This window comes from Myotis daubentonii, chromosome 14 (genome assembly GCF_963259705.1).
Source record: "Myotis daubentonii chromosome 14, mMyoDau2.1, whole genome shotgun sequence".
Taxonomy (NCBI): domain Eukaryota; kingdom Metazoa; phylum Chordata; class Mammalia; order Chiroptera; family Vespertilionidae; genus Myotis; species Myotis daubentonii.
In genome coordinates, this window is record NC_081853.1 from 42,423,634 (window position 1) to 42,449,950 (window position 26,317).

The window sequence follows — 26,317 nt, forward strand, 5'->3', positions numbered from 1 at the left end:
AGACACATTACCAGGGTAAATAGCATCTGCAGGTTTTCCCTGCCTTTGGAGTGTGTTAAAGGGATGTCCACTAAATGGGTTACTTTGGCTTTAAATAATAGACCCCATCGCTTCTCGGCTCCTCAGCGCGAGAGGTGGTTTCACATACCACTCTCCACTTTCAACAAAGCAGATAAGGTATCAACACAATTAAAAGTGAAAAATAATCTGTCTGCGTTGCCGGTAGTGAATGCTTACAGAACACACACTGATACAATAGATTTTAAATAATGTATGTCTGGCACTTTTTTTTTTTCAATCTGTAAATGAGGACACCTAATGCGGGTGGCGGGCGGGATACTCTATCCCTCCCCCATTAAGATAACAAGGTGAGGGGCCAGGATTCCGATCGGTATATTTTTGGAGCGCAGCGCGTGGATAAAAATTAAAAATTAAAGGAGATGATGCTCTAGAAGGTCTCTGGATAAGCAAGCCCCTAAAAGCCATTTGGAAAGCTGAAAGTACAAATTAATTCCGAGCCTCCTTCTGAGGGGCTCCTAAAAGCCCTCTCCGTTTTCTTGGCAGGAGGAAAGCATTACTTTTGTGTCGCGGCCTGATGCTTTCACGGGGTCTGTTCTAATGCTTGCTGAGGTGTGGTGCTCAGTCCTAATGTGTCTCTTGCAGCCAGCCGCCTTTGGTCGGAACCAAGTCAACTCCAGGTGATGTTAAAAGCAAATAGGAATGAATACGGGATGCATTATACCTCTCCCCTACAGACGCATTAAACCTCCGGTCACCAGAGCGATGTGATTCACAACTTATTTTCCAGTCCTGAGCAGGGGGGGGGGGCTGGTCCGGTCCTGAAGGATTTACCCAGCTCCTGTTGGCAGTAAAGGGATTTGCTCCCCACAAACCCCCAAAGTCCAGGCACAGGGCTGTCCCACAGAAGCAAAACTGCTAAGCTGTTCACGCAACGCTGGTCAGTCCTTTGATGGTTAAATGTAGCTCAGTGAGGATTTGTGGGGCCCCAACTCTCATCCCTACACCTGCCTGCGAACATCTTTTAATTATTTCATTGGAGAAAACTCTGGGGGAGAGTAGCAATCCTGAAAACGTGTGTGTTCCAAGGAAGAAGGCAAACCACATCCAAGGAAATTTCCAGTCCTGTTTGATCTAAGGGAACTAGTTCTGCAGTTCCATGCAGATGCCTAAGAGAGACTGACGCGCTTTGAGATGAGTTCAAAATAAACACACCCACCGAAGTTATCCTCTTTGCCCTTCTGGAGCAAATTAAAAGGGTCAAGGAAGTTTCATGGAATGACTATTTGAAAAGAGCAAAAATAGAATAAAGCATCCTCAAGGCGCCCAGATGAGGCCTCCTGGCCTGGGGAGGGGGACCGGATCGGATACCCCATCTTCTGCCGCAGAGTATAGCACCAGGCACGGCCCTCCGTTAACAAGCCCCACCTGGCAGCAGAAAGCTTTGGCAAGTAGCCACGGAGGAGAAAAATGTAATTTTGATACCGGAAATACAAGAAGAACGTACAGCTTTTCACTCAAGATAGATGTTTCTTCTGTCTAAAGCCTGCAATTTTGGAAAATGAAGCTGAGTTTAAAAATAAGGGCTCTGTCAGGGAAAATAAAATAGGTCCCCCTCCATCCATTAGGCTGCCTTTAATTGAAAACTGAAGTACAGTCTAACTAATTGGCAGGTACCTCTTTTATTGCGGGGACCATTCCCCCCCCCCCTCTCTCCGGTGGGATCAAGAGGCTGCCATTCTGAGAGTCGGGTATGAAATGGAAAAGCAGAGAAGTAACACTTAAGAAATTGACGGTGTGTATCCTGCCAGATTTTCTCTTATAAAATAGGTACAGAAAGTAGAAAAGTTCAGTTCCTCAGAACAGCAGTAGCTGCTGGAGTATGTTCTTATACACATGGTACTTAGGTGGAAGCTGTGACATGCTAATTGCAAGCAAGTTCATGTTGTTTAAAAGAGCTTTACCTTTTGCTTTGGGGACCTATTTAACTTCCAGTCTTGGCACTGTGCTGACATAATATGGCAACTTGAATTCTGAAGATCAAGAAAGAGGAGCGGTGGTGAAATGTGAGCCCACTGCTTGTTAATTTGGAATCAGAAAGAAGGGAGGTTGGGATAAGTCATGAAGTTAGTGTTTCTGTCTGAATTTATGATACTGGAATTTCACTTTTGAAAATATAACTTCCTTTTTCCTTTTCCTTAAAGTTAAGGAATTTTGCTGGTGGTAATATTTACTGAATTTAGGTTTCTATAATGACCTCCCTTTGCTTCTACACAGAATCTCCATGTGATATTTAAAAGGCAAAGAAAACTTGTGATGTGTTTTTTTTTAATTTTAAAGGTTGCTCATGTTCCATCACAAAGATGATTAAGATACACCCCTGCCTGCAAAGGACTGCTCGTGTGTTGAGAAAAAAATGAGACACCAAAATCAATCATTGCAATGTTGTCGAATGAATGTTCCAAGGATGGCAGGCCGGAATTCACAGGTGCCTCACTGCACTTGGGGCCTATATCTTGGAGCATGAGTTGGTGTGAACCAAAGGATAAGGCAGGGAAAGGATTTCTGAGTTATAGGGAACAGCGTGTGTAAAGGCACAGAGGAGAGAGAGAACACTCTAGGTTTGGGGGCCTGGATAAGTATGACTGGGGAAAGGGCATGTGCAACTTTGAGGGCCTGGCAGGCTCTACCTAATTCTGTGGATTTGGGAGCACACACTGGATCCGGTCTTAGCCTAGAAGTCGCCATGAATTTTCCATAACAGAATCCATTTTGAAACTTTGTGGAGTATGTTCTCCATAAACTGCTAGTGGGATTTTTGTGCTGTCAGAGCAGAGAAGCAGAAGGTTACGTCCAGTAATTGCCCGTGATTTTAGTAATCTGGCTCTTGAAGACTTCAATGTACATGTCTGACTGGCTTTCCTTCTTCTACTCATTCTTCCTCTCTGATTGCTTCCTTTTCGCTTCAGCTTCAGGATGTAGCCACATTTAACACGAGTGAGAAAAACTCGAGTGAGAAAACCCCAGAATGGCACTGAAAATTACATTAATTTGGAAAAAGTACAAGAAATTGCGGACAAGCGTACCTTTCTTTTCTAATTTAGGTCCTTTTTACCATCATAAAACAATGCAAATGCACCCTAATTATTGGTGTCTGTGAAAGGCCTTTGAGAAATATGATATGCAGTTGCCGTGGTCATGCACATGGTCATCAACCCGCAGTTACGACAGAGCTAAGTCCTGGCTTTGTGGATGGCGAAATGTTGCATACCAAGCTTCTAAAAGAGATTTTAAACGTCATGCTCTTCTGCAGAGTTTAAATATATTGGAGCACGTTTTGGCTCTGTTTCCTTCTGCTTACCTTTTATTTCCCCTCTTCAGTACAGATGAGGATCTTTCATTTGGGTCCAGATGAGATTTAGTAATTAATGTGCAAAGCAGCTGGGGTCTGCGGACTTCTGGGCTGTAGCTTAAGAGCTATTTTGGTGCATTTTCTCAGTAAAATAATTGAGAATTAAAAAACTTAAAATGCATTGGCTTCTTGCCCTGTTATATTTAGAGTAATCCTGATAATAAATCGGTAACTATGGGTTTCACCATGGAAGGGCACAAAATAACTGACCCAAGTAATCTAGAAAACAGATGTCTTTAGTTGGTTTAAAGTAAATTCTCAAGACCAGAATTAAAGAAAGCTATGTTGCAGCCCAGTGAAATCATCCATTTTCGTTTTTTTCTTGTCTTCAGTTTTTCTTTTCTGCTATATCTCAACTCTAATTCTTGAGAACAAGGGAAGTGGTCCCCAAGAAATTATATTTATAATATTTAACCTGCTGCACAGAAATTCTTTGGATAACAGGTTAACTTCTCAATCTCCTATTCTTCACCTTATTTCTAATTCACTCTTTATTTAGATGGCTCCCAAGTGGATGTCCGAGGCAGCTAAGAGGTCGATGAATGAGCTTCTGGGCGCCCTCCCGAAATTGCACCTAAATATACATATGCTATTAGGGAGGAAATTTTGTCCAATTCTGAAAAAGTTCTTTGTATTCTCCCTGTTCCTTCCAGTCCCCTCCAAAGTTCCTTATGCATGTGGGAAATAAAGTCCAGTAGAAGACCATAAATACGGTCAGAGTGTTGTTGTTTCTTAATTTCTTGCTCTTGCTGGGTTCATGGAATTGCTCAGAAGCTTCCAGGGGGGTCCCCAGGGGACAGGGTGATTATGGTGGACTTGCTTGATTCTGTCTGATCTACAGTCTTAACACTAGCGTGAAGGTCAACCCGAGACTATCCAAGACTTCACATCCTCACGAAGGAACAAGGGTGGAAACCTTCGCTACAGATGGTATTCTAGAGCCAGGACTGGCTTCTTCATTTGCAAGAACCAGTGCAAAATGAAAATGCTTGCCTCTTGCTCCAAAGTTTCGAAATTTCAAGACAGTCATAGCAGAGCAATAAATCATGCACGAGGTACTTTTTTAGTAATCACGTTTACTGATAGTGTTTTCTTGCCTTAGGAAACTCTCTATCCCAAAATTGTGTTTTGAGATTACTGGCCATAAATAACCTGATGGGTTAGCTGCCTCCCAATTAGGGGTGATGATAATCAGAACTATATGATGACTGGTCACTTTAATACATTATTATTTTAAACTATGTCATGTTTTGGAAATATTAAGAAAATACATTTTTAACCTAAATTCAAAGATATTTTATCGAACTGAGGAATTGGTTTTATGGTTGGTTTTCAGTTTATATTACCTAGTTGCATTTCTTCCCTGGATCGTGTTCCTCTGGAGCAGTGGTTCTCAACCTTCTGGCCCTTTAAATACAGTTCCTCATGTTGTGACCCAACCATAAAATTATTTTCGTTGCTACTTCATAACTGTAATGGTGCTGCTGTTATGAATCGTCATGTAAATATCTGATATGCAGGATGGCCTTAGGCGACCCCTGTGAAAGGGTCGTTCGACCGCCAAAGGGGTCGCGACCCACAGGTTGAGAACCGCCGCTCTAGCGTAAAAAACATTATTACCCAGTTCGTTGGCTCACTGCCCTTCCTGGGACATCTAACCTCTGGAAGTTTAGACCTTGATCTCTCATGTTGTGAGTTCAGGTTCTCAGTTAAGCCCACAGGCTGCCTTTCATTGCTATTCCCAGGGAGTTTTAATTAATTGGGGATTAAAAGGACTGAGAGCATTGGCCTATGGGTCTAGCAGAGGTTGAGCTCTCAGGGGTTCACCTGCCAAAGTCCAGGAAAATGCCGTGATCACACGCTTCCGGAAAGATTCGTTCCCACAGAGAGATGTTTTTGCTACATCCGTCGTCATTGCCTTCTTTAGAGCCATCTGTCTAGGCATCTCCCAAAATAAAGACGTGCTCTGCTAACCTAGGCAAGAGTGAGCATGCCAAGGAAACCTCTCGTCCCAGGAAGTTGAAAGGACATAGCTGGGCATAAAACACATGGTCAGGTTCAAAGTGAAAGGACGGAAAAGACATTTTCCAGGTTAGCAGGCAAGAGGCGCTGTAGAATAATGGGCCTTATAGAAGCCACAGCTGTTAAACAGCAGAGCACTCAATCTTTACTATTGTCACTCATTCATCTTTATTAAATTCTTAACAGTGGGGCCTTGTCCTGGTGGGGGTTTTGATGTTTATTTTTTGTTTAAAAAAAAGAAAGAAAGAAAAAGAACTCTAAGCCTCTATCCCTGGGAGAACTCAACTTTCTTGTTTGGAGGATGAATCTTACCATGTTTTCCTTTTTGTAGCTCAGAGCGTGGCCCCCTCCCTAACTGGGCTTGCTCAGCATCCTTTGCGGTACATTCATGCCAACCCTCCCGGCTTAGGAGGAAACTCTAGGTTTGTCATCGGAATAGTAGGCTGTTTTTCTACTTTCTCCCTCCCTCTCACCCATTGTCTTTCAATGGGGTGAAAAGGTCTTTACTTTTCTCTCTCTCTCCCTCCCAAATCTTGCTATTAATAACTTTTTAGACATTGTCACGCATAGACTTCCACTCGCTCTGGAGGGTGTTTTTTGTTTGTTTAAGGCAACGTGTTTCCTGGTCTGAAAACCGTGTTTCCCAAAGTAGCCGTGATGGGATTATTCCATACTCACCTCCTCCTGGCAGCATCTTTGCTTCTGGTTGGAAATGGGAATCGCAGCCCCGTGCAGGCTGGGGTCGCACCTCACTGCGCTCCAGCCCTGTGGCTGGGGTGAGGGCTACTTGGGGTGGCCACCTGGTTACTTCTTGATGGAGATGCGATTGATATCTTTTTCTTGGAATGACCAAGACAAAGCAATGATTTCCCTGCTTTCTTTCTCTTCTTTCGCTCTGGAAGAAGAAATTACCCTTTTGAACTTGGCATGGGATAGAAATTAACTCTGCAAAAGCCCAAGGCAAACAGATGTGCTTCCCACAATATTTGTTTTGGGTGAATTTCTCCTGATCCAATGCTTTCTTATGACTAAGATAGTGCCAAGTTGCCGTTTTGTAAAAGAAAAAAAGAAAATGGTTTTTACTTTTTCAGACGATCGTGACGCATCCCGCACACGTAAAACCTGATGTCAATGCTTCTGACACTAAAAGGCAACTTCCATTCAAAACGCCACAGTGGGAATGCTCACAGGCAGCTTGATCATTCAGTGTGAGTCAGCAGATTGCGATGTGACTTCAGAAATCAAGGATTCTTGGGCTACAGTGACACCCAGAACTGAGGACGGGCTCAGGGTTTCAGGTGTTTGTATTGATACCCAGAGCTCGCTATCTACTTTCTTATGTGTAAAATAATAGCATGATGAAATCGGGGATTCACAGCCTGGCAGAATACAGTTCTGACCCTGGCTTTCTCCTGCATGGAAGTGTCAACGCCTCCCCAGTAAATGTCTTGTTTGGTCTTCATGATCTTACCCAGTCCAAATATCAATCCAGCCTTTTAACTGTGTCTTATACAATGTGTCTGTCTCTCTCTCCCTCTCCCTCCCTCCCTTCATCCCTCCCTCCCTTCATCCCTTCCTCTCTGTCTCTCTATCTCTCCATCCCCATCATTCACATCTCTGCCAACCTGGACCCCTGGCCTTTCCTGTGCGTTCTCACCCCTGACCTCTGCTGCTCATCCATAAAGGTAAAAGCCTGCCAGTCAAATCCTACCCCTTCTTTAGAGCTGGGATCAAGTGCCAATTCCCTACTAAGTCCTTTGGATTCCTATGGCCTTTACGCAGTAAATATTTTTTGTGTGTGACTACTATGCATCAGGCACTATCCTAGGCACTTTTTCACTTTCTATTTCTAGTAAAGTTCTTCTCACATTGCTTGGTGGCATCGGCTACATTGTGTTCACTTGACTTATCACTCCTCGTAGGTTGAGAGGGGGCAAAACTATGCTTTATACAGTTGACCCTTGAACAAGTGGGGGTTGGGGTACCAATCCACCCATGCTGTGGAAAATTGGGGTATAACTTTATTTTTTATTTTTATTTTTGTTTTTATTTTTTTATTATGTTGTTTATGGTATTACAAATGGTAGTACATATGTCTCCTTCCCCCCCCCCCCATTGACCTCCTCCCAGCTTCCCCTACCCACCGGCACTTGCCCTCCCCCCTCCCCCCACAGTGTCTTGTGTCTATTGGTTATGCTTATATGCATGCATACAAGCCCTTCAGTTGATCTCTTATCCCCCACCCCCACCCCCCGCAGCCCTCCCCTGCCTTCCCACTGTAGGTTGACAGTCTGTTCAATGCTTCTTTGCCTTATCTATTATAAACTGTTGGGTATAACTTTTGACTCCTCCAAAACTTTACTTCTAATAGGCTACTGTTAACATAAACAATCCATTCACACATATGTTTTCATGTTATCTGTATTATATATATACTGTATTCTTACAATAAGCTAGAGAAAAGAAAAAATTAAGAACATTGTAAAGGAGAGAAAATATGTATATAGTAAGTACTGTACATGATTTAAAAAAAAAAACACCTGTGTATAAGTGGACTCATGCAGTTCAAAGAGTCAACTGTACATCTTCATAGGCCTAAGAGAGTCAACCGCCTCCACTCCAGGTAGTTGGCATTGAAAGAATGAATCAGTACATGAACGAGTAAATAGAGATCGAATGGCTTTTGGAATCATAAAGCTGTCTACTCAGAAGATTCTATATTGTTCAGAGTCAGAAAAGTCTTCCATCCTATTTGGGAATCTTTATTTTAAAAAACATAAAGTCTATTGAAAATTATTCAGAAGAAAGCTTTGAAAGAAGAGGTTTTATCAAGGACCCTAGATGACATTCATGGGCACTTGCTAAGTGTGGGCATTATGATAACACCTCCTGTGTTCCCTAATTGGGTACATTCTGTAATCCCATGAGGTAGGCATTTTTATTATCTTCATTTTACAGATGAGAAAAACTGAGGCTTTAGTGTAACTCACTCAACATCACACAGGCAGTAAGTGACAGAGTCGGAGTTTAACTACACATATGCCCAAACTAAAGCCTAATTCTTAATCACCACTTATCTAAACTGATAAAAATTACCCTCTGTGGGAGAGGATGGAGAATGTGATGTGTAATAATACCTGAAAACTTGCCCTAACCAGTTTGGCTCAGTGGATAGAGCGTCGGCCTGCGGACTGAAAGGTCCCAGGTTCGATTCCGGTCAAGGGCATGTACCTTGGTTGCGGACATGTCCCCAGTAAGGGGTGTGCAGGAGGCAGCTGATCGATGTTTCTCTCTAATCGATGTTTCTAACTATCCCTCTCCCTTCCTTTCTGTAAAAAATCAATAAAATATATTTTAAAAATAATAATACCTGAAAACTAGAAAGTGAAACAGGCTCCATGAATGGGGGAAAAAATTACAAGCATTAGAGCAATTATTTGATAGTATTACCAGAGGGACAGTGGCCCGACTTAATATGTCAGAATAAAAGGAAGTGACATAAGCCCCTTTAGGTTCTCTGTGGTCTCCATAGATTTGGGATTTGGGGCGACTTCATCAAGAAAACTGTGAATTTTAGATTTGGGGTTATCAGAGAATATTTAATTTTAAAAGAGACTATCTTTCCTTCTGATTTAGGATTGTTTATGCGCTGTAGAAAGACATGATTAACTAACAAGAGTTGTGATTAACCAACAGAAGTGACATACATCTTGAAGACCTGCTAGAAGTTTTCTGGATTGACTCGGAAAAAGATGTTCTAGGAAAGTGAAAGAGTGAAATTGTGGTGTCAGCAACCCTAGACTTGGTGTCAGAAAACCAGACCTGAAAACTTACAGCCATGAGCTTATGGGCCAGTGGTTGAAGAGTTCCAGCTTCAGTCCAGCCAGGTGTATCTGCCTGAGGTCCCTCACGGGGGTGTTGTGAAGATGCAGTTCCCAGAGAAAAGTGAAAGTCATAGGAAAGCCCTCAGATGGGTGTCTCTTAAGCCCAAGGTTAGTCCCAAAAAATTGCCATTTTGCCCACCCAGGTGGAGGGCCTCTTCTTCCTTAGTCTTCCAACACTATCTCCTCCTCGGCCGTTTACTTTGTCCACAGAAACTACCTCATTCTCAACTCTGAAGCCATCCCAACTCATCACTCTCTGGTGTGATGACACATTAAAATCCCAGAAATTTATAGCTGGGAAGGATCTTAGGAATAAGCCACTCCGCCCCTCACTTAGGAGACGAGAGCTTAGCCCCTTAGGTTCTGTGACTGCCCAAAGCCGTGCAGTGGTAGCGAAGAGGCTGCAACCCACCACCTTGACTTCCCTTCCAGGGCACTTCCTCTTCTGCCTCTTCCTCCTCTGTCCCCTCGGGCTGCTCCTGGAATAGGCATCAAATCCTTCCTCCTCATATGCTTAGCTTCTCAGCCCTTTCTCCTCCAGATGTGTCCCTACTCAACCACTGGCTTCAAAAACTGTCACACTTGCACGCAGGACTTCTAAAGCCCATTTTTACATAGGACAAGTTTGGGGTTACAGTTTTGTTCCCCAGAGTAGGAAGCTTCCAGTTTTAAGTGGGCGGGATTCATGGCTTTAAATCACATGGAATTACATAATGAGACACTTGTTCATTTTCTCTGAATTCTTCCAAGAGGAAGCGTCAGGTCAGTGCTGATCGGCCTCTAACACTTGCTCAGCTCCCTTTTCAGCAAGGACTGAGGCAGCCAGGGCTCCAAGCCCTTCGCAGATCCAGTGTCCAGTGAGAGTGAAATAACATCTGATTATTGTTTGGCTTGACTTCCTTTTTATTTATGAGTGCCTTCTAATATGGACAGTTGGGGACTGGTTTTCCAATTAAGCTAGAGTTTAAACGTTTCTATTTTATATAATGTTAAATAGATAGAGTCAACCTGAAAAAATATTCAATTAAACTTAGGTGGCATGGGGTATGCCCCCACCCCCACCGCCATGCACACGCATGTGTGCACATACATGCACAGTAGGTCTTCAAAGCAGAGGTCGGAGAAGAAGCCAGTCTTTGTGTAACAGTTCATAGTATCTACAAGGGAGAAGGAGAATATATATGCTGGAAACCACTTTTTGGCCTCCGAGGGCATTTCTGTTTACCCGAACTGTGTATAAAAACACCTCACAGCATATAGTTTCATCAGCAAGTACTCTAACTTGGTGGAAATGATTTACTGAAACTTAGACCTTCTCCTGAAATCCAGCCAAAAATCTGATTTGGAAAACTAAGAAGTCCTATTTAGTTTCTGCCGTCATTGTTCCTGGACCACACTGGCTGGGTAATCAGTGACATATAAAGTTCTTTCATTCTGTCTTAGTCTGTCATCCTTTCATCTGAGCCTCATGAGGTTGTTGCTCTCTCCTCCACGGTCACTCCCTAAGAATGTGCTGAACTGAACATTTAGCTTTTTGTGTGTGTTTTTTAAAAATATATATATTTTTATTGATGTCATAGAGGGAGAGAGAGATAGAAACATCAATGATGAGAGAGAATCGTGATCTGCTGCCTCCTCCATGCCCCATACTGGGGATCGAGCCCACAACCTGGGCATGTGTCCTGACCAGGAATTGAGCCCATGACCTTCTGGTTCATAGGTCGATGCTCAACCACTGAGCCACACTGGCTTAGCAGAACATTCAGTTTTTAATAAATGGCGGTCAGCTTTGTCCACAGCTCACTTGCTTCACACATACGGAAAAGGCTGGGTCTTCTCTTGTGTCAGTGGTTTTGGGCAGGAGGGCAGTGAAGTTTTTGTAAAGTGAGTGTGTGCATCTGGCAGCCAAAAGTGTCCTGTAGATATTTTTTGCAGGAAAAGGTATGCTTGGAGATGACCACTCTGCACAGATTCTGTGAGGGTTTCAAAGTCTTTGCAACCTGTTATTTTAGATTCTGAGCATATTTGTAGCTCCAGGAGTATAAAAATAACCTGTGTTTTCTTGGAAAATGTATGTGTCTGGGATGACAGGAGCAGCAACTTTAAATAAGATTTCCAGCCATTTACAGTTGAAGCTTGCCAGTAAAAAATATGTTTATTTAGACATTAAAATCCTAGGGTGCCCATGTAAATATCCTAAACAATGTGTTACATGCGCGTTCTTCACTAATGTGCTTTAACTTTGAATGTTTTTAGTTCCGTCTCCTGGAGTGTTAATGTACTACAGGCAAAGTTGAACTCAGATGGTGGGTCTTATTTGCTGTTCAACATATTTAGACAGCATGTTTCTTACATTCAAGAGAATTGTTTCTGATGTAGGTAAAAGTCACATCACAATTGAGAGTGTAAAACTCCTGGCTTTTAATGCTCATAGCGACACAGAGGGTTTTGTTGGGCAATAGAAGAGAGAGAAGGCAGCAGGTGTACCCTTCACTCCCTGTTCATTCATCTGTGTGTTTAACAAGCATCACTAGATTATCTGTTGTCGGCAAAGCTGTGTGATAAAACGGGGAGGACACAGAAGGCCAGGCCCCTGTGCTCATGGAGCCAACAGCCTGCTTTATTCCATCAGCGTTTCACAAAAATCAGGATAAATCGCTTCTGTTGTCAAAATATAATTTTCCAAGAGTTAAAAAACAGTAATTAAGCCAAATATTTAGTAAGCACACATTGAAGACTTATTTAACTCATTAATGAGGGAACCAAGAGGGTGACTTAGCTGGTTTAAAGGAGGCTATGAGAAAAATATCTGGGTAGGTGGATAGGTAAGACATATGGGTGGATGGACAGACAGACGGATGGATGGATAGATGGATGGATAGATTTATGGGTGAATGGAGTAAAAGGAAAAAAATAATGCTCGATTAAGATAGCAAAGTTAGATATAAAACTCATTAATGTCCTACAAGGCAATAAAAGAGTAATTTGAGGGGTTATATTTCAACCAAGCAGAAATCCTTTGTACCTATCCTAGACAAATAGTGTTTGTAATTTCCCAGTCTTCTACAATCTTTACACAGTCTGGGTCCGATCAATAGTAAATAGTAAGTCAAACAAAGTTACGTTTCTCAAGAACGTTAGATGACTCTTAGGTAAGCGTGTCAGTCAGTGCTATAGTAAGCGCTACCCTACAGGACTTTGGGCAGTTAAGAAAATACTGTGTCTATGTGCTGTGCAGTGTGGTAGCCACTGGCCATATGTGGCTATTGAGCCTTTGAAATGTAGCCAGTGAAAATGAGGAATGGAAATTCTAATTTTATTTCATTTTCACTAATTTCGTTGTCATTAGTCACATGTGATTAGTAGCTGTTCTATTGGGAAGGACAGCTCAAATAGGCCATTAAATGAGCAGTCCTTTACCTGTTTTTTCTTTTTCTGGATAAGTTTTTTTTCCCCTAAACATTTTGTAAATTAAATCATATTTTAAATATTCTAAGAGGAGTTAAATGTGTAAAAGAACTCAGAGAACCGTTCTTTGAAAAGACCTAATTCTGTCACTAATCAAATAATTTCTTTGGTAAATGTGGTGGCTCTGACATAGGGTTTCTTGATAGTGGACTCATCTGAAATCATTGGCCGACGAGGGAACCACTTATGAAGTTAGCCTATTTGGAGAGAACCCAACTCTGCATTATGTTTTCCAAGTGAATCAGCTTGGTATTAATTTCCTTTAGCAAGATAATAACAGTCAGCTCTAGTTTTGATTAAAAGGGGCTCTCTGGTTTGCAAAAAAGAAAAAAAAAAGGAGAACAGATTATTACTATTTCACAAGGACTTTAAGGCTTAACTAAGTTAATGTTTCTGCTGCCATCACTTCATTACTCAGAACAAGCCATCAATGCATCGATAAGGTTGGCTTTGATTTCTCGCGAAGCTCTGTAGTTTTACTTAGTTTTCTCTCGCTTGCTTGCTTGCAGGGGTTTTTCCGCAGAAGTATTCAGAAGAACATGATTTACACTTGTCACCGAGATAAGAACTGTGTTATTAATAAAGTCACCAGGAATCGATGCCAGTACTGTCGACTCCAGAAGTGCTTTGAAGTGGGAATGTCCAAAGAATGTAAGTGGAGTCTCAAATTTTTTCCCTGTTTGCCTTATCTATAAATATGAGCTGCCCCACTTCCAAAATCCAGTCGTGGGGGACGTCAGCATGTGGAATTCAGATGTGACACTAATGATATATTGCCAAGGGCAGGTGTAAACAGAGATGACAGGAAAATAGAATAACTGTGGGGATTTTTCAGATAAAACTTGAGTGGCAGTTGATGAAAAGATAGGAATTGGGTGTCGTGGCTGGCAGATTTGTATTCCAGAGCAGTTACTCATATGTGTTTCAGAGCCACGAGTATCTTGGACGTACCACATAGCCACTCAGAGACTTCATTGTCCCATCTTGACAATGGAATACAGTTTTGCTTGTATTGGTGAGAATAAAGTGAGGCAAGAGGCATGCATATTGACAGCAGTGATAATTTGCCCTAATTTTTTAGAGGGAAGAAAGCGTAAAACTTTTGTTGTGGAAGAAAGGGAGACATTTGGCACGTTGGCATTTTTCGCAAACTTGATTTAGAAAATATTTAATTTTTTTTCCTCCCAGCCACCCCCTCTTCCAAACAGTTATGTACTTTATTAATGCAAAAAAGAGAACATTTTAGTAGATTAAAAGTTAGTGGTCCATAAGCATCAGATAACAGGGGCTTGTAATAGATGTGTGCTTTGATATAAGCAGAATACAAAATATCTTCATTCTCTCTTTGGTGCTTTCAAATGTAGGGAATAAGAAATTGACAGGCAAATGGCTTGGTTGAGGCAAGCCTAAGGAAGATGTTGGGGTGTGTGCTGGTGAAGCGCTTAATGGGATGGCTGTTGTTTTATTCATCCCATCACTTGGGAATATGGAGAAGGCAGAACTGTGAATGGGGCCTCGGGCTAGGTGCCGTGAGGGGACTCTGGAGATGCCTGAGACATGACCACTGCCCCTAAGAGCGTGAGAGAAAAAGCCAGGCATCTTAGCCACAATCCCACAGTGGGGTTTGAAGACTTACATTACAGGCTCTTGGATTTGGAACATGGAAATGCAGCCATGGAGGAGGAGGCTGGCTGGGGAGGGAAAGTCCCATAACCAGGCAGCATGACTCTGACAGGCTCTCTGCTGGGAGCCACCACTTGGGGATGTTTCTTGGTACCCAGTCCAGCATCCTAACTGTACTTAGGGTTTATTTAATTCACTTTCCTACATCTTGCATTTCTACACTTCAGGGAAAACTTCAGGGTTGGGACTAACTCAGTTGACTCAAGCCTATTAACACTTTCTGTGTCCCACCCAGCCAGTCAGTGGTTCATGGTGGAACATGTAACCTAGTCCCATCCAATGAGAATGAATTCAAGATTCATGCTCATGATCCATACAAGAAATAAATGATAAATTCGATTTCATCAAAATTAAAAATGTCCACTCTCAAGAGTCCACTGTGAAATTCATGAAAAGATAAGCCACAGACTAGGAGAAAATCTTTACCAATATCTGATAAAGGACTTGAAAGTAGCACATATAAAAACTCAATAATAAGACAGCAAATAGCTCAATTACAAAAAATAGCCAGTCCCCTTAAAAAGTGCCAAGATTATGCAAGACTGAGGAACTGTTTTTGCATAACTAAAAGAGATGTGACCGCGAAATACAATGCATAACCCAGATTGGATCAGGGATCAGAGGTAAAATAGCTCTAAAACACATTTTTATGCCAACTAATGAAATTTGAATATGGACTATAAATTAGAATATAGCATTGTATCAATTTTAAGTTTCCTGACTTTGATCATTGGACTATGGTTATATAGGAGAATGTTCTTGTTCTCAGTGTCTGCAGCTAACTCTCCATGGTTCAAGGTGTGTGTGTGTGTGTGTGTGTGTGTGTGTGTGTGTGTGTGTGTGTGTAGCAAGAGAGAAAAAGAGAGAAAATGTGACAAAATATTTAGAATTGTGAATCTGGAAGAAGGATATACAGGAATTCTTTGTACTTTTCTTGCAACTTTTCAGCAAATTTGAAATTTTATCAAAATAAAATTACAAAAACAAAAAGACTCATGCTTAGACTATTGGGGCAGAAGAAGGGCCATCCCTTCCAATGCGCATGAATAAGGAAAGCAGTAGCTGTCCTCCACCCGCTAGGTAAGTCCACTGTGGGACAAAGCAGGCACTGTGGATGGAAGAGTAGAAAGATAGACAGAAGTCACGCCCTGAATGGCATCACTGAATTGCTAAACCAACCAACCCTGAAACCTCTGCCTCCAGATCATTTTGTTCTATGTGCCAAGAAGTAGCCATTAAGGCAATTGAGGTTGGAGACTTGTTTATACTTAGGGTCCTGATGAACAAGAATGGACGAGGTCATCAGACAGGAAGGCTTCCTGCATGTATCATCCGGTTTGGGAGAGTCTTCTTCCTCTGGACAGTTCTAACTCTAGATGATGAGTTAGTTGACCACATTCAGGCAGGTCCTTTGGCTCCCTCCAAACTTTAGAGCTATTGCATTACTTAAAATCAGTGAATGTGAAGATATGAAACTAATATTCACTTAGCTCAGGTACCACATCCTATCATTGAAGAGAGAGTATGTTATTATCTGAAATAGCCAGATTATTTATAGGTGCGAGTGGGGCTCACAGGATGATCACCTAATGCTCCGTTTTTGGTCTGACATTCTGTAGACACGGATGTCGCACTGTAGGTCTGTGGGAGAATTCCAGTGCAGGCTGAAATTATAAATGAGTAAGCCAGATGTGGACTCAAGGAAAATCAGTACTTTTGCATTTATTTTGTGTGGGCTGGAGACCCATTTCCTGCTTACATTACTTAAAACCCATATCCTGCTGCTCTGTAAAAGCTGGCAACTTGGTTAGCAATTAAAAAAAAAAAATAATGTTTACACCCACAGGAAAACTCTTGTTTCAACCCTTAAGGAACGTATCACCTTAATTAGATTTAAAAATATAAAAATGGGAAGAAAATGGGGTCATTATGCCCAAGTACACAAACATAAATATGTTTTCTGTAGAAGGAAATTGAACGGAAAGAAACAAACACTTGGAATATAGGTACGGAGGCTCTAATAGAATATTTTTTTTAAGTTGAAACTGAAGGAAGCAGGAAAATATGAGAATCGGTAACCATTTATACCACAATCTACGTAACTGAAAGGAACCCAAGAATAATAGAGACTCATGGAATGTTAGAACTGAAAAGGGATCTCAGAGATTGATTTTCACTCACCTCTCTCATTTGACATACAAGTACACTAGGACCCAGAAAGATGAAACGGCAATCCCCAACTGGCTAAAGACAGACCAAGATTGCTGTTCACGCCTGCCACCTCTCCTTGCCAAGCTTGCTTTGCAATACCAAGATTAGCAAGACTTACATTGGCCCTAACCGGTTTGGTTCAGTGGATAGAGCGTCGGCCTGCGGACTGAAGGGTCCCAGGTTCGATTCCGGTCAAGGGCATGTACCTTGGTTGCAGGCACATCCCCAGTAGGGGGTGTGCAGGAGGCAGCTGATCAATGTTTCTAACTCTCTATCCTTCTCCCTTCCTCTCTATAAAAAAAAATCAATAAAATATATTTTAAAAAAAGATTTGCATTCAATTCTAGCCACAGGTCAGGTCACTTTGTTAATATGTGTCCGAACTCTTTGGATGCAAGTACAGAAAACCCAGCTCAAACTGGCATAAGCTAAAAAAATTAAAAAAAAAATCCGCACATGTAACTGAACAGTTCAGAGTAACACAGCTGGATCCAAGGGCTCTTGTTCCTTTCAGGGCATGGTTCCTCTTCATCTGTCACAGCTGGGTTTTGCTATGTTGGTTTCATTTCCGGGAAGATTTTCCCCAGGGCCAATAAAGATTGCAGCTACCAACAGCTCCAGGCCTATAGTCTACCCAGCAGCTAGAGAGAGACTCCACCTGTGCCCAGGGACCAGTTGTGATTGGCCTAACTTAGGTCACGTGCCCCTCCAGGAGCACATTGCTTGGCGGGGAGGGCAGACTATTGTGATTGATTAGGCCTGGATCATGTGCCAGTCTCTGGGAGACAGAATTGAGTTTGACCTCATCCAAACCACATGGGCCAGGAGTGTGGGAGGAAGTGTTCCTCAGTGGGAAGTCAGAGAGACAGGAGGCAAACCAGCTGGTCACACAGTGCTGTTCCCAGTATATCCTTATTCTTTATCCTGGTGGCAGTGGGAGAGAAGAAGGGAAGGGAAGGGAAGGGAAGGGAAGGGAAGGGAAGGGAAGGGAAGGGAAGGGAAGGGAAGGGAAGGGAAGGGAAGGGAAGGGAAGGGAAGGGAAGATGCTGAAAGAAAGAAACCTAAGAATCATATTATAGTAATAGCTAACATTATAGTAATAGCTAACACGTTTCCTGTGTGCCAGGCACTGGTTTAACCTCTTTAAATACTTTATCTCATTTGATCCTCACAACAACATATGAGATAGGCTAGTTAAAATCCTTCTCTTCCTTCTTCCTCCTTTTCTTGGCAGATGAGGAGGCTGAGGCACAGAGAGGTTCATTAACTTACTCAAGGTAACACAGTAAGGGGATTTGGACCAAGGTAGTAATATACATTGCATGCTATAAAAATCCGCTTTTAAAATTCTGAGTTGTCTTTGCAACGCCACTTTATTCAAGGGGTTTATAGAACAGTAATCACACTCGTTGCTCTATCTTAGAGATGTATCCTCTGGAGAATTATGTGTAAATTTAACTTTTATAGAGCAAATTTGGTTTTAAATATATAGGGGGATTGGGGATTTTATTAGTAAAAGAAATCCTTTCGTGTGGCCAAGAATAGGATGAATATTTTTGAATTCTTCTGTGAATGCTGGTTGGTATACCTTATATTTTCCAAGGGGTTTATAAGGCTAGCGGAGCCTTTTTTCCAGAGGAACAACTATTTGTCAGAGCATGGAATCTGAAAGCGGTAACAGCAAGTGAAAAAAAAATCGATTTTCAGCAGCATTCTAAAAGTGGTACAAAAATTTATGAAGAACTTGGGAAGGAGGCAAAGGAAGCAGAATGACTCAACTGTGAGTGATGAGCTTCTGCTGGCGGGGTGGGAGGCTTACACCGATGTCAACACAGGCAAGTCTGAGGCTCAGCCCTAAAATAAAGACAAGAAATAAAAAAGAAACAATAGATGAAGGACAGAATTTGGAATTGTGAACGAGATGACTGGACAAGCTTATGATGCAGATAAACATCTCATTGCCCATGATGGGGAAGGGGAAGGTTTAGGACAATGCCGCTTAAAGACAATGCAGTAGGAGTGTCGTTAAGTCCAACAGAGGCATATGAGTCAGTTACAGAAATGCTAATGCACCTTTAAGCCAGGGATCAGGAAGTGTTTTTTAAAAGGGCCTCATAGAAAATATGTTTGGCTTTGTGGGCCCTATGATCTCTCTCAGTCACTCAACCCTGATGTAGCACAAAAGCAGACACAGGAAATATACAACAAAGTGGTGTGGTTCTATTCCAATAAAACTTTATTTTAAAAAGCAGGTGAAGGCCTGGGTTTAGCCCGGAGGCTATAGTTTGCCTACTTTTGCACCTAATGGCCAGGTATGCCACTTATGGATGCTCTGTGACCTCATCTCCAGCTCCCACTCTCATCCACTCATCTCCTACCAATAGGCACCCCAGTTCCCAGGCCCCCTTGGACCATGCTGACTCATAGGCCTCATACTTTTAGTGTGGCTCCCCTACTCCCGCCCCATGCGGTTTCAGTGAGGTCAAGCTCAATGCTGTCTCCCAGGGACTGGCACATGATCCAGGCTTATATTTTTGCAGAAGCTATTGCCTGGCATTGGCTTTCACCTCCTCCTCCTTCAGCTGAGCCCCAGGAGCCTGCTGGAATGTCACTTCCTCTTTGAAGCCTCCATTGGACCCCACACTCTAGACAGAGTTATTCGTTCTTCCCCATGTCCCTGTAGTGCAATGAACACACCTCCATGAACTGCAAACTTTATTACAGTGTGATTCTTCACACACCAGGGAGGCTCCCTGGCTTGATGATAAACCCCTAAAAGGCAAGCCTTGAGTCCTCCCCATGCTCTAGTCCCAGTTAGCACGATGCTTGGCTCAGTGGGGTGAGATTGGTCAGGTGGTTAAATGGGGCCATTTGAAAAGACAACCAAATCCAGCATCTCCCTGGCTTTACTTTCTGAAAAGCTGTCAGACACAGAACAATTCTGGGTGTGTATCTGTTCAGCCCTCCGCCATTGCCTCTTTGATCCGGGTCCAGAACAAGTAATTCAACTTCTTTGGGTTTGTGTGTTCTACCAGGAGAAGAGGAACATCAGGTTTGACTAAAAGCCCAGGCATGATGTGAGAATCGATGCTTTTAATCCTGTTTAGACAACAGTGTTTCTACAATCTGCTTCCTCTTGCCAGTTCCCTCCCCTGGAAGACATTAGATCCTCCAGTGTATTTGCTATTGAAAATGGTTGCATGGAGCAGGCTTCTTGTATAACTGTGCGTGGCAAAAACCCAGTTAAGGTGGACAGGTGCCCATCTGGAGTGGCTCAGTGATTGAGTGTTGACCTATGAACGAGGAGGTCACGGTTCGATTCCCGGTCAGGGCACATGCCCGGGATGTGGGCTCCATCCCCAGTGAGGGGCACACAGAAGGCAGTCGATCCATGATTCTCTGTCATCATTGATGTTTCTGTCTCTCTTCCTCTCCCTTCCTCTCTGAAATCAATGGGTTGTGTGTGTGTGTCTTTTTACAAATGGACAGTTGACAATGGACACATGGTGGGGTTTGGGGCTCACACACTTTTGTTAAACATTGGCTATCAAGTTGCTCATCGACAAAAGGAGAGGATCCAGGGATAGGCTAGACTTTGGGGTCAGGAGGCCAACAGAACAAATGGAAGATAAGAATTAGGCCAGACTCAAGACCTGTGTGCTATGATGAAGGGAAAGTAGTGGACCCTGCCTGCTTCCAGCGTGTGACCAGTTCCCTTGGTCCTCTGCCCTTCAGATGGGGTGCCCCCAAACCCATGTCTGTAACAGAGATACTAGGCAAGGTATTATGGCTGCCACCCCCATTTGATTTATTTTCTTTCTAAAAACCACTGGCCATTCATTCACAAAGGAACCTCTTCAGATGCTCTCTGAATTTACGTGTGTGAGGCATGCCTTTGAGAGGTGGGCAAAGCCTGTCTTTGATTTTGTGTGAGAATGCTGTGTAGCGTTTATTTCCCAGCATTTTTCGCTATGACAGTTTCATAAGTGTATTTGTAGAATAGAGCAATTGAATAATCTCTGAATTTAAGAGTCCCTAAGCACTCATTGACACCTTCTCATTTGGGGCATATTGAGCTTAAAAACCGCTTTTTATAAAGTCTCTAAATTCCGATTTATACTTTAGACGGGAACGTCCCCACGGGTCGATTGGATGGAATGAATGTGCTCAGTACGGACGCTGAGATACTTCCACGGGAGGTTTCTGTTGTTCTGTGCTTCTCACTTCCCCTTTAGTGTTAAACTTACATTAAAACAAACCTTTTGGATTAAAGGCACTTAACCTCAGTTAAAATCACTTTTGTTGGGTGCACAAATTATATTGATGTGCGCATTGGTTCTCTGGCTGGATTTTACTGGCTTAATAATGAGGAAATTCATATTGTAGGTTGCCCTGTGTACTTGGGAAATTACATAAAAATCATCATCAGGGCACTTAATGTCTTTCTAATTTTAGTTTATTTCTTCATTTGTTCCCTAGCTACATCCCAGCCTGTGACTGCGTTTCCAAGATTCACTGTGATCATTGCCTTCTGCTTACCAGAGGCAGCTTTAACTCCCCCCCCCCCAACCCCCACCTTCTCCTTTCCCCAAAGGGCCGCCCCAAAAGTCAATGAAAGGCTGGAAACTTTATATTTTTATTTTTAAAAAATGTCATCGGAGCTTGAAACTAAAAATCTGCTGCCCCTTTCCACTGGCCAAATGTTAATGTTTTCCTGCATCTGCCCAGGAGACTAGAAAAAACACACATTCCCTTTGCGTACCCACAGCCCTGTGATGTCACTGCCACTGTGGGACTTGAAACCCATTAACACCCAGACTGCAAAGGAAGTATTAAAATTCCTTCAGCTTTACTAACACATTTCTCCCTGCCGCCTGTGTCCCTGAAACAGGATGCTCAGCACATTCTCACCTTAGAAAAAGGAGAAGTTTCCATGACACAATGGGACAGAGCAGAGGGCGGAAACAGAGGGCTTTGGGGTTAGCCCGAGCTGGGTTCAAATCCAACCCTACTCTCTAGCTGTCTCACCTCAGGCAAGATGCGTCACTTTGCTTCAGGTGGAACAACCTAACCTACAACATGAGGCTTATCGTGGAAATCTTGCGGGATTGTGTTGTGCATCGGATTTCATGAGGATAATGCATTTAGCACCGTACTTGGCACACAGTAGGTGCTAAATAAATGATAGGTGTTCTCTCGGGTTCTTTCTCCAGTGAGGACACAGGCTCTGTCCTCTGCTCTCGTTGCTGCTGCTACAGCTACGTTTTCTTTGTTGGTTTTGGGAGGGGTTTATTGTTTATTTTTAATGTCAGCCTCAGTCCCCTTTCAGGAGAAAAGTGACGTGTGCGGGCTCTATTTGTTCTGAATGGTTGATAACGCCACAGGGTAGGTGTACAGCCCCGATATTAAGTCACGGCATTAAAAATAAAGCTTGAAGGCATCCTTTCCAAAATAAATAGTCACCTTCCTCGCCTACTGGAAACTGGGAGGCAGATGGCTCATCTGCCCGGAGATGCTGAAACATGTGTAATCAGAGAACAGGACCGGATCCTGGTATCATGGAACCCAATGCCATGGGGAAAACCGAACTGGGGTGTTAGAAAGGACGCCTGGCCCCCTTCCTGCATCTGTTAGCTCAAGGTGAGCCCAGTGGGGTCTCCCAGGCAGTGCCAAACCCTCACCGAATCGCCAAGAAGGCAGAGTCTCCCTCCCTCCCAGCATCCTCCTTTGTCACCCATTTCGGGGGGAAGGCTGGGGATGACGTTGGCGATAATAGGATAGTTGATGGTCACAAAGTGTTTTCCCAACAGCACCCTCTGCCAAGACTTCAGGTTATCCGATGTGGCAGGTAGGACAGGCACAGTGTTATGATCCTCAGTGTCCTGAGATTCAGGCCAAGAGACCTGCCTGAAGTCGCACGGCTGGCTTAAACCTATGGGTCCTGCCTAACTCCAGTCCCCAGTATGGACAAATAGAGTTCTTGTGTGCCATTAGTGCTAAAAACTTTTCAGTATCTTCGCCCATCTCTGCTCCCAAATCACATATTCTATCGTTTACATACATGATTCGATTTGATAGATGGACTAGTTTAAGGCAGTACTTCCCCAACTGCAAACTCGGCATACAGTGATATGGAACATAATTTTAGGGAGTATTGAATTTTAGCACGGACTGATATCAAATCATGGAGTGATAAAGCCATTCCCATTTCAGTACTCAGTCTTTTTATTACCAGTGAGAAAATCTCAGTTGATGCCAGAGCAGCCTTAATGAATAGCTCTTGAATCTTTGCTAATCCTCCTTTTCTATAGAGAGAGAACAGGCAACCATACCTAGTCAACACTAAATTGTATTTATTTCCGAGATGTGCAAGCTGTTTCCTCAGGGGCCAGGCAGTATGTATTCTAGGCTTTGCAGGCCATTCGGTGTTTGTTGCAACTAGTTGATTCTATCTGCTATTGCATCATGAAAGCTTCATGAATGAATAAGGCTTTGTTCCAATAAAACTTTATTTACAAAAACAGGCCATCAACCTGAAAACCCTGTTAGTTTTTAACCCTCCTCTTTACGGAGAGTAATACACTTCTTTATAATAGTAATATAAAATCCTTTAAATTTTATTTAAGGAAAAAAATCAATTTAGACAGAAACCATAAGAGCATCATGGCCTGTGAGTCTGTGAAAATGGTGAAGGTAGTACTAGAAGAATGGAAGTTTGAAAAAATCTGTTTTTATATGTTATCTGGTCATGTGTTCTTGTATCTTAATAGGAAGAGGGCAGAATCTGGGGGAGGGGGTCTCAGCCCCCTCAGAGCTCTCAGTAGTGCCTCAGTTGTGGTCGGGATCCCACTGACCCGCCCCTCAGCCCTTCCCCCATCCTGAGCTGTATACGACTGGAGAATGGGCAGCTGGGTCTTGCTTCTCTTAGCTCCTCAGGGGTTAGTCCTGTCCTGGTACGAGGAAGGGTCGATGAATGGGTGGAACTGTCAGTATGGGATTTGGGCATTTAGTGAACTGATGGGGAGAGTATGAGGAACCAGGGGCCCTTCAGTTGCACTGTTTACTCCCCTTCCGAAGACTGTCGAGGTGTAGTGCTGTGGCTTAAAGCGCAGACTTGAGGGGCATCTTGGATTTGAATCCAGCCCACCCCTTAGCTCTGTGTGATCTTGGGCAGGTTATTGAGCATCTCTGTGCCTCTGGTTCCTTCTCTAATAATAGGGTCTACCTCATCCGGCTATTGGGAGGAATCAATGAATGAATTAATGATAGAACTAAAGACATTTCTTATGTAAGTGTTAGCTCTTGTTACTCTTCTCCTGCTCTGGTAATGACCCCTTCTGGTCTCCTAGGAATGACTGATTTTATTATCGATATGGCCTTAGTGACTACAGTGCAGCTAATGCTCCTTCTGGCCTCATGGTCCATTTACTCAAAACAAGAGGTACTGTCAGATTTGACATTTGTCCTTGGGGGTCTCAGATGCAACACCCACAAAGCAAGGTATCAGCTGTGAGCCAGATGATCCTGTACGGGGGATGCATAGCCCTTCATCCCTTACAGAATCAGCTCCAAGCATATCAGCGTGGGCAGAGCCCTGCACAGCTGGCTCAGCCTGCCCCAGCCTACCCAGGACCCTGTCAGCTCCCCACAATGCCCTACAGACCAGCCACCAACTAGCACTCAGCATGCCTGTTGCATTGTGTGGCCTCAGGATGTGCATGCTGTTCTCTCTACCTGTGATGCACATCCCCATCTCACTCCTAAACACACAAACACACTTCTCTAACAACAGGGAGCAGGTGTGAATTGCTCTCACCTCTCTACAGTGCGACATGGTGGTGGCACCTCTGTTGCCACTAACTTGACTTTGAAAGTCAAAGTTGTTTTTGAGTCCAGGAGGTAGGGAGGTATGTAAGTAGGTGTGTGTGTGTGTGTGTGTGTGTGTGTGTGTGTGTGAGAGAGAGAGAGAGAGAGAGAGAGAGAGAGAGAGAGAGAGAGAGAGAACATATACAAGTGTTCTCTGCACTGGTTGTGGGCATCTTAAGGGCAAGCGCAGTCTCAGTCTATTCCTATTTGGTTCCTCAACTGTAAGTCCAATACCTTGTACTTAATAGAAATTTCTGGAATAGGTTGGAAACAGAATATTTGAGGAATATAACTTCTAAATCAGGCACTTCAATTTGATCTTTCCAAGAGTTAGAGACTTGAATGATGTCCCATTGGTATAATGAGTCTGTTTTTGTCTTTTCCACCTTGCCTCCTTCCTCATTGGTACCATATGAATACTAGCATTTTACCCCTTTGATGACATGGAGCGTTGACCTTGTTTGTTCCATAGTGGACATGACCAGAGGGAGTTTGCCAATAGGTCCTAATAGAGAAGATCTGCTTTCTCTCAAAACTGTGCACACCTATCACCATAGTTCATCAAAATACAGAATTTGTTAGGCGCACTATCATTTTGTGTACCACTAACAAGCAAACAGCAGCAATTAAACTGAGACACTCTGAAGATTGTAGGACAGGTGGCAATTTCAGAGCAGGAGAGAGGGAGAAACCAAATATCAGCCGTGTTAAGAAAAGGAAGCATCTCACATTCTAGGCTGGAGATATCCTGTTTTCATCTTGAGCTGTTTTTTTTTCATTCTGCTTGAAATAGACATTGATAAAACCTCAGTGCCCAAAGACAGTCCCCAGCACAGAGAGTTGGCTGAATAAATATGCAAGTGCTTCTAGAAGAGCTCGTAGAGAGCCCTTTGTTTGGAAACAAATGTCCCCGTGAAAATAGCAACCCGAAATTCTCCCGCCGTTCCCTGTGTTCCGGGGCGATGAACATGGCCCTTTAAGTACCTTCTCCCAGTGACAGCAGTTCTCTGGAGGGTGGCTACCTAAATTGCTCAATAAATCCATGCATGGAGTGCGGTCAGGAATTTGCTCTTCTCGGAGTGGTGTTGAGCACTTAAACCCATCTCCTCTCCCTCTGCCCTCACAAAACAGTAACTATCACAGTTATTTCTCTCATCCTTCTCCCTTGAAAACTGGGCAACAAAGATTTGCTCAGTGATCCGATGAGCTTGATTAATGGAGACAGGCGTCATTTTTAGACTGGGACCAAGTAGAGTGAACACCCTTCTTCCCCAAGAGAAGGAATGTCGCTGTCACAAAGACACTTAATTGTTCCAACATTTCATTGCACCAACAGAAACTGTCCCTGTGGATTTTTTTTTATTTCTGATTGCTTTGTTTTCCGAATGATTTTAGGACAGAAATGCTATTTTGATGTTGGCGGATGCAAACCCCACCCCCCAATTTGTTTTAGCTTCTGGGGGCGCACTTGATAAAATCACTTGGTCAGGCCTATAAACAGTATTTTGATTCAGCAACGTTGTTTAAATATTAAAATAGAACTAAGGGATTTCACTGGGGTTTCCGAATGGACCCGCTTAGAAGCCAGTCCTGACAGGCCCTTCCAAAGGGAAAGACAGCAGTTGCTTCTAGTAAACTCTGTCGACTCGGGGTTTAACGAGGACAGGAAGAGGTTTGGTGCAAAATGTAATGAGTGGAGGACTCCCACTTTGTGTGCCGAAAGTGTCCGGACAAAATGCTTGAGCAATTGTAA

At 43.1% G+C, this 26,317-nt stretch overlaps 1 protein-coding gene across 3 annotated transcripts in view; it reads left to right on the forward strand.

The window, feature by feature from the left end:
* RARB (retinoic acid receptor beta) overlaps window positions 1-26,317 on the forward strand; it is a 646,552-nt gene that overhangs the window by 551,235 nt on the left and 69,000 nt on the right. For all 3 annotated transcript variants that reach the window (XM_059664097.1, XM_059664098.1, XM_059664099.1), the window contains one exon: window positions 13,314-13,455. In XM_059664097.1, coding sequence (XP_059520080.1) covers window positions 13,314-13,455 — 142 coding nt within the window. The remainder of the gene's footprint in view (window positions 1-13,313; window positions 13,456-26,317) is intronic.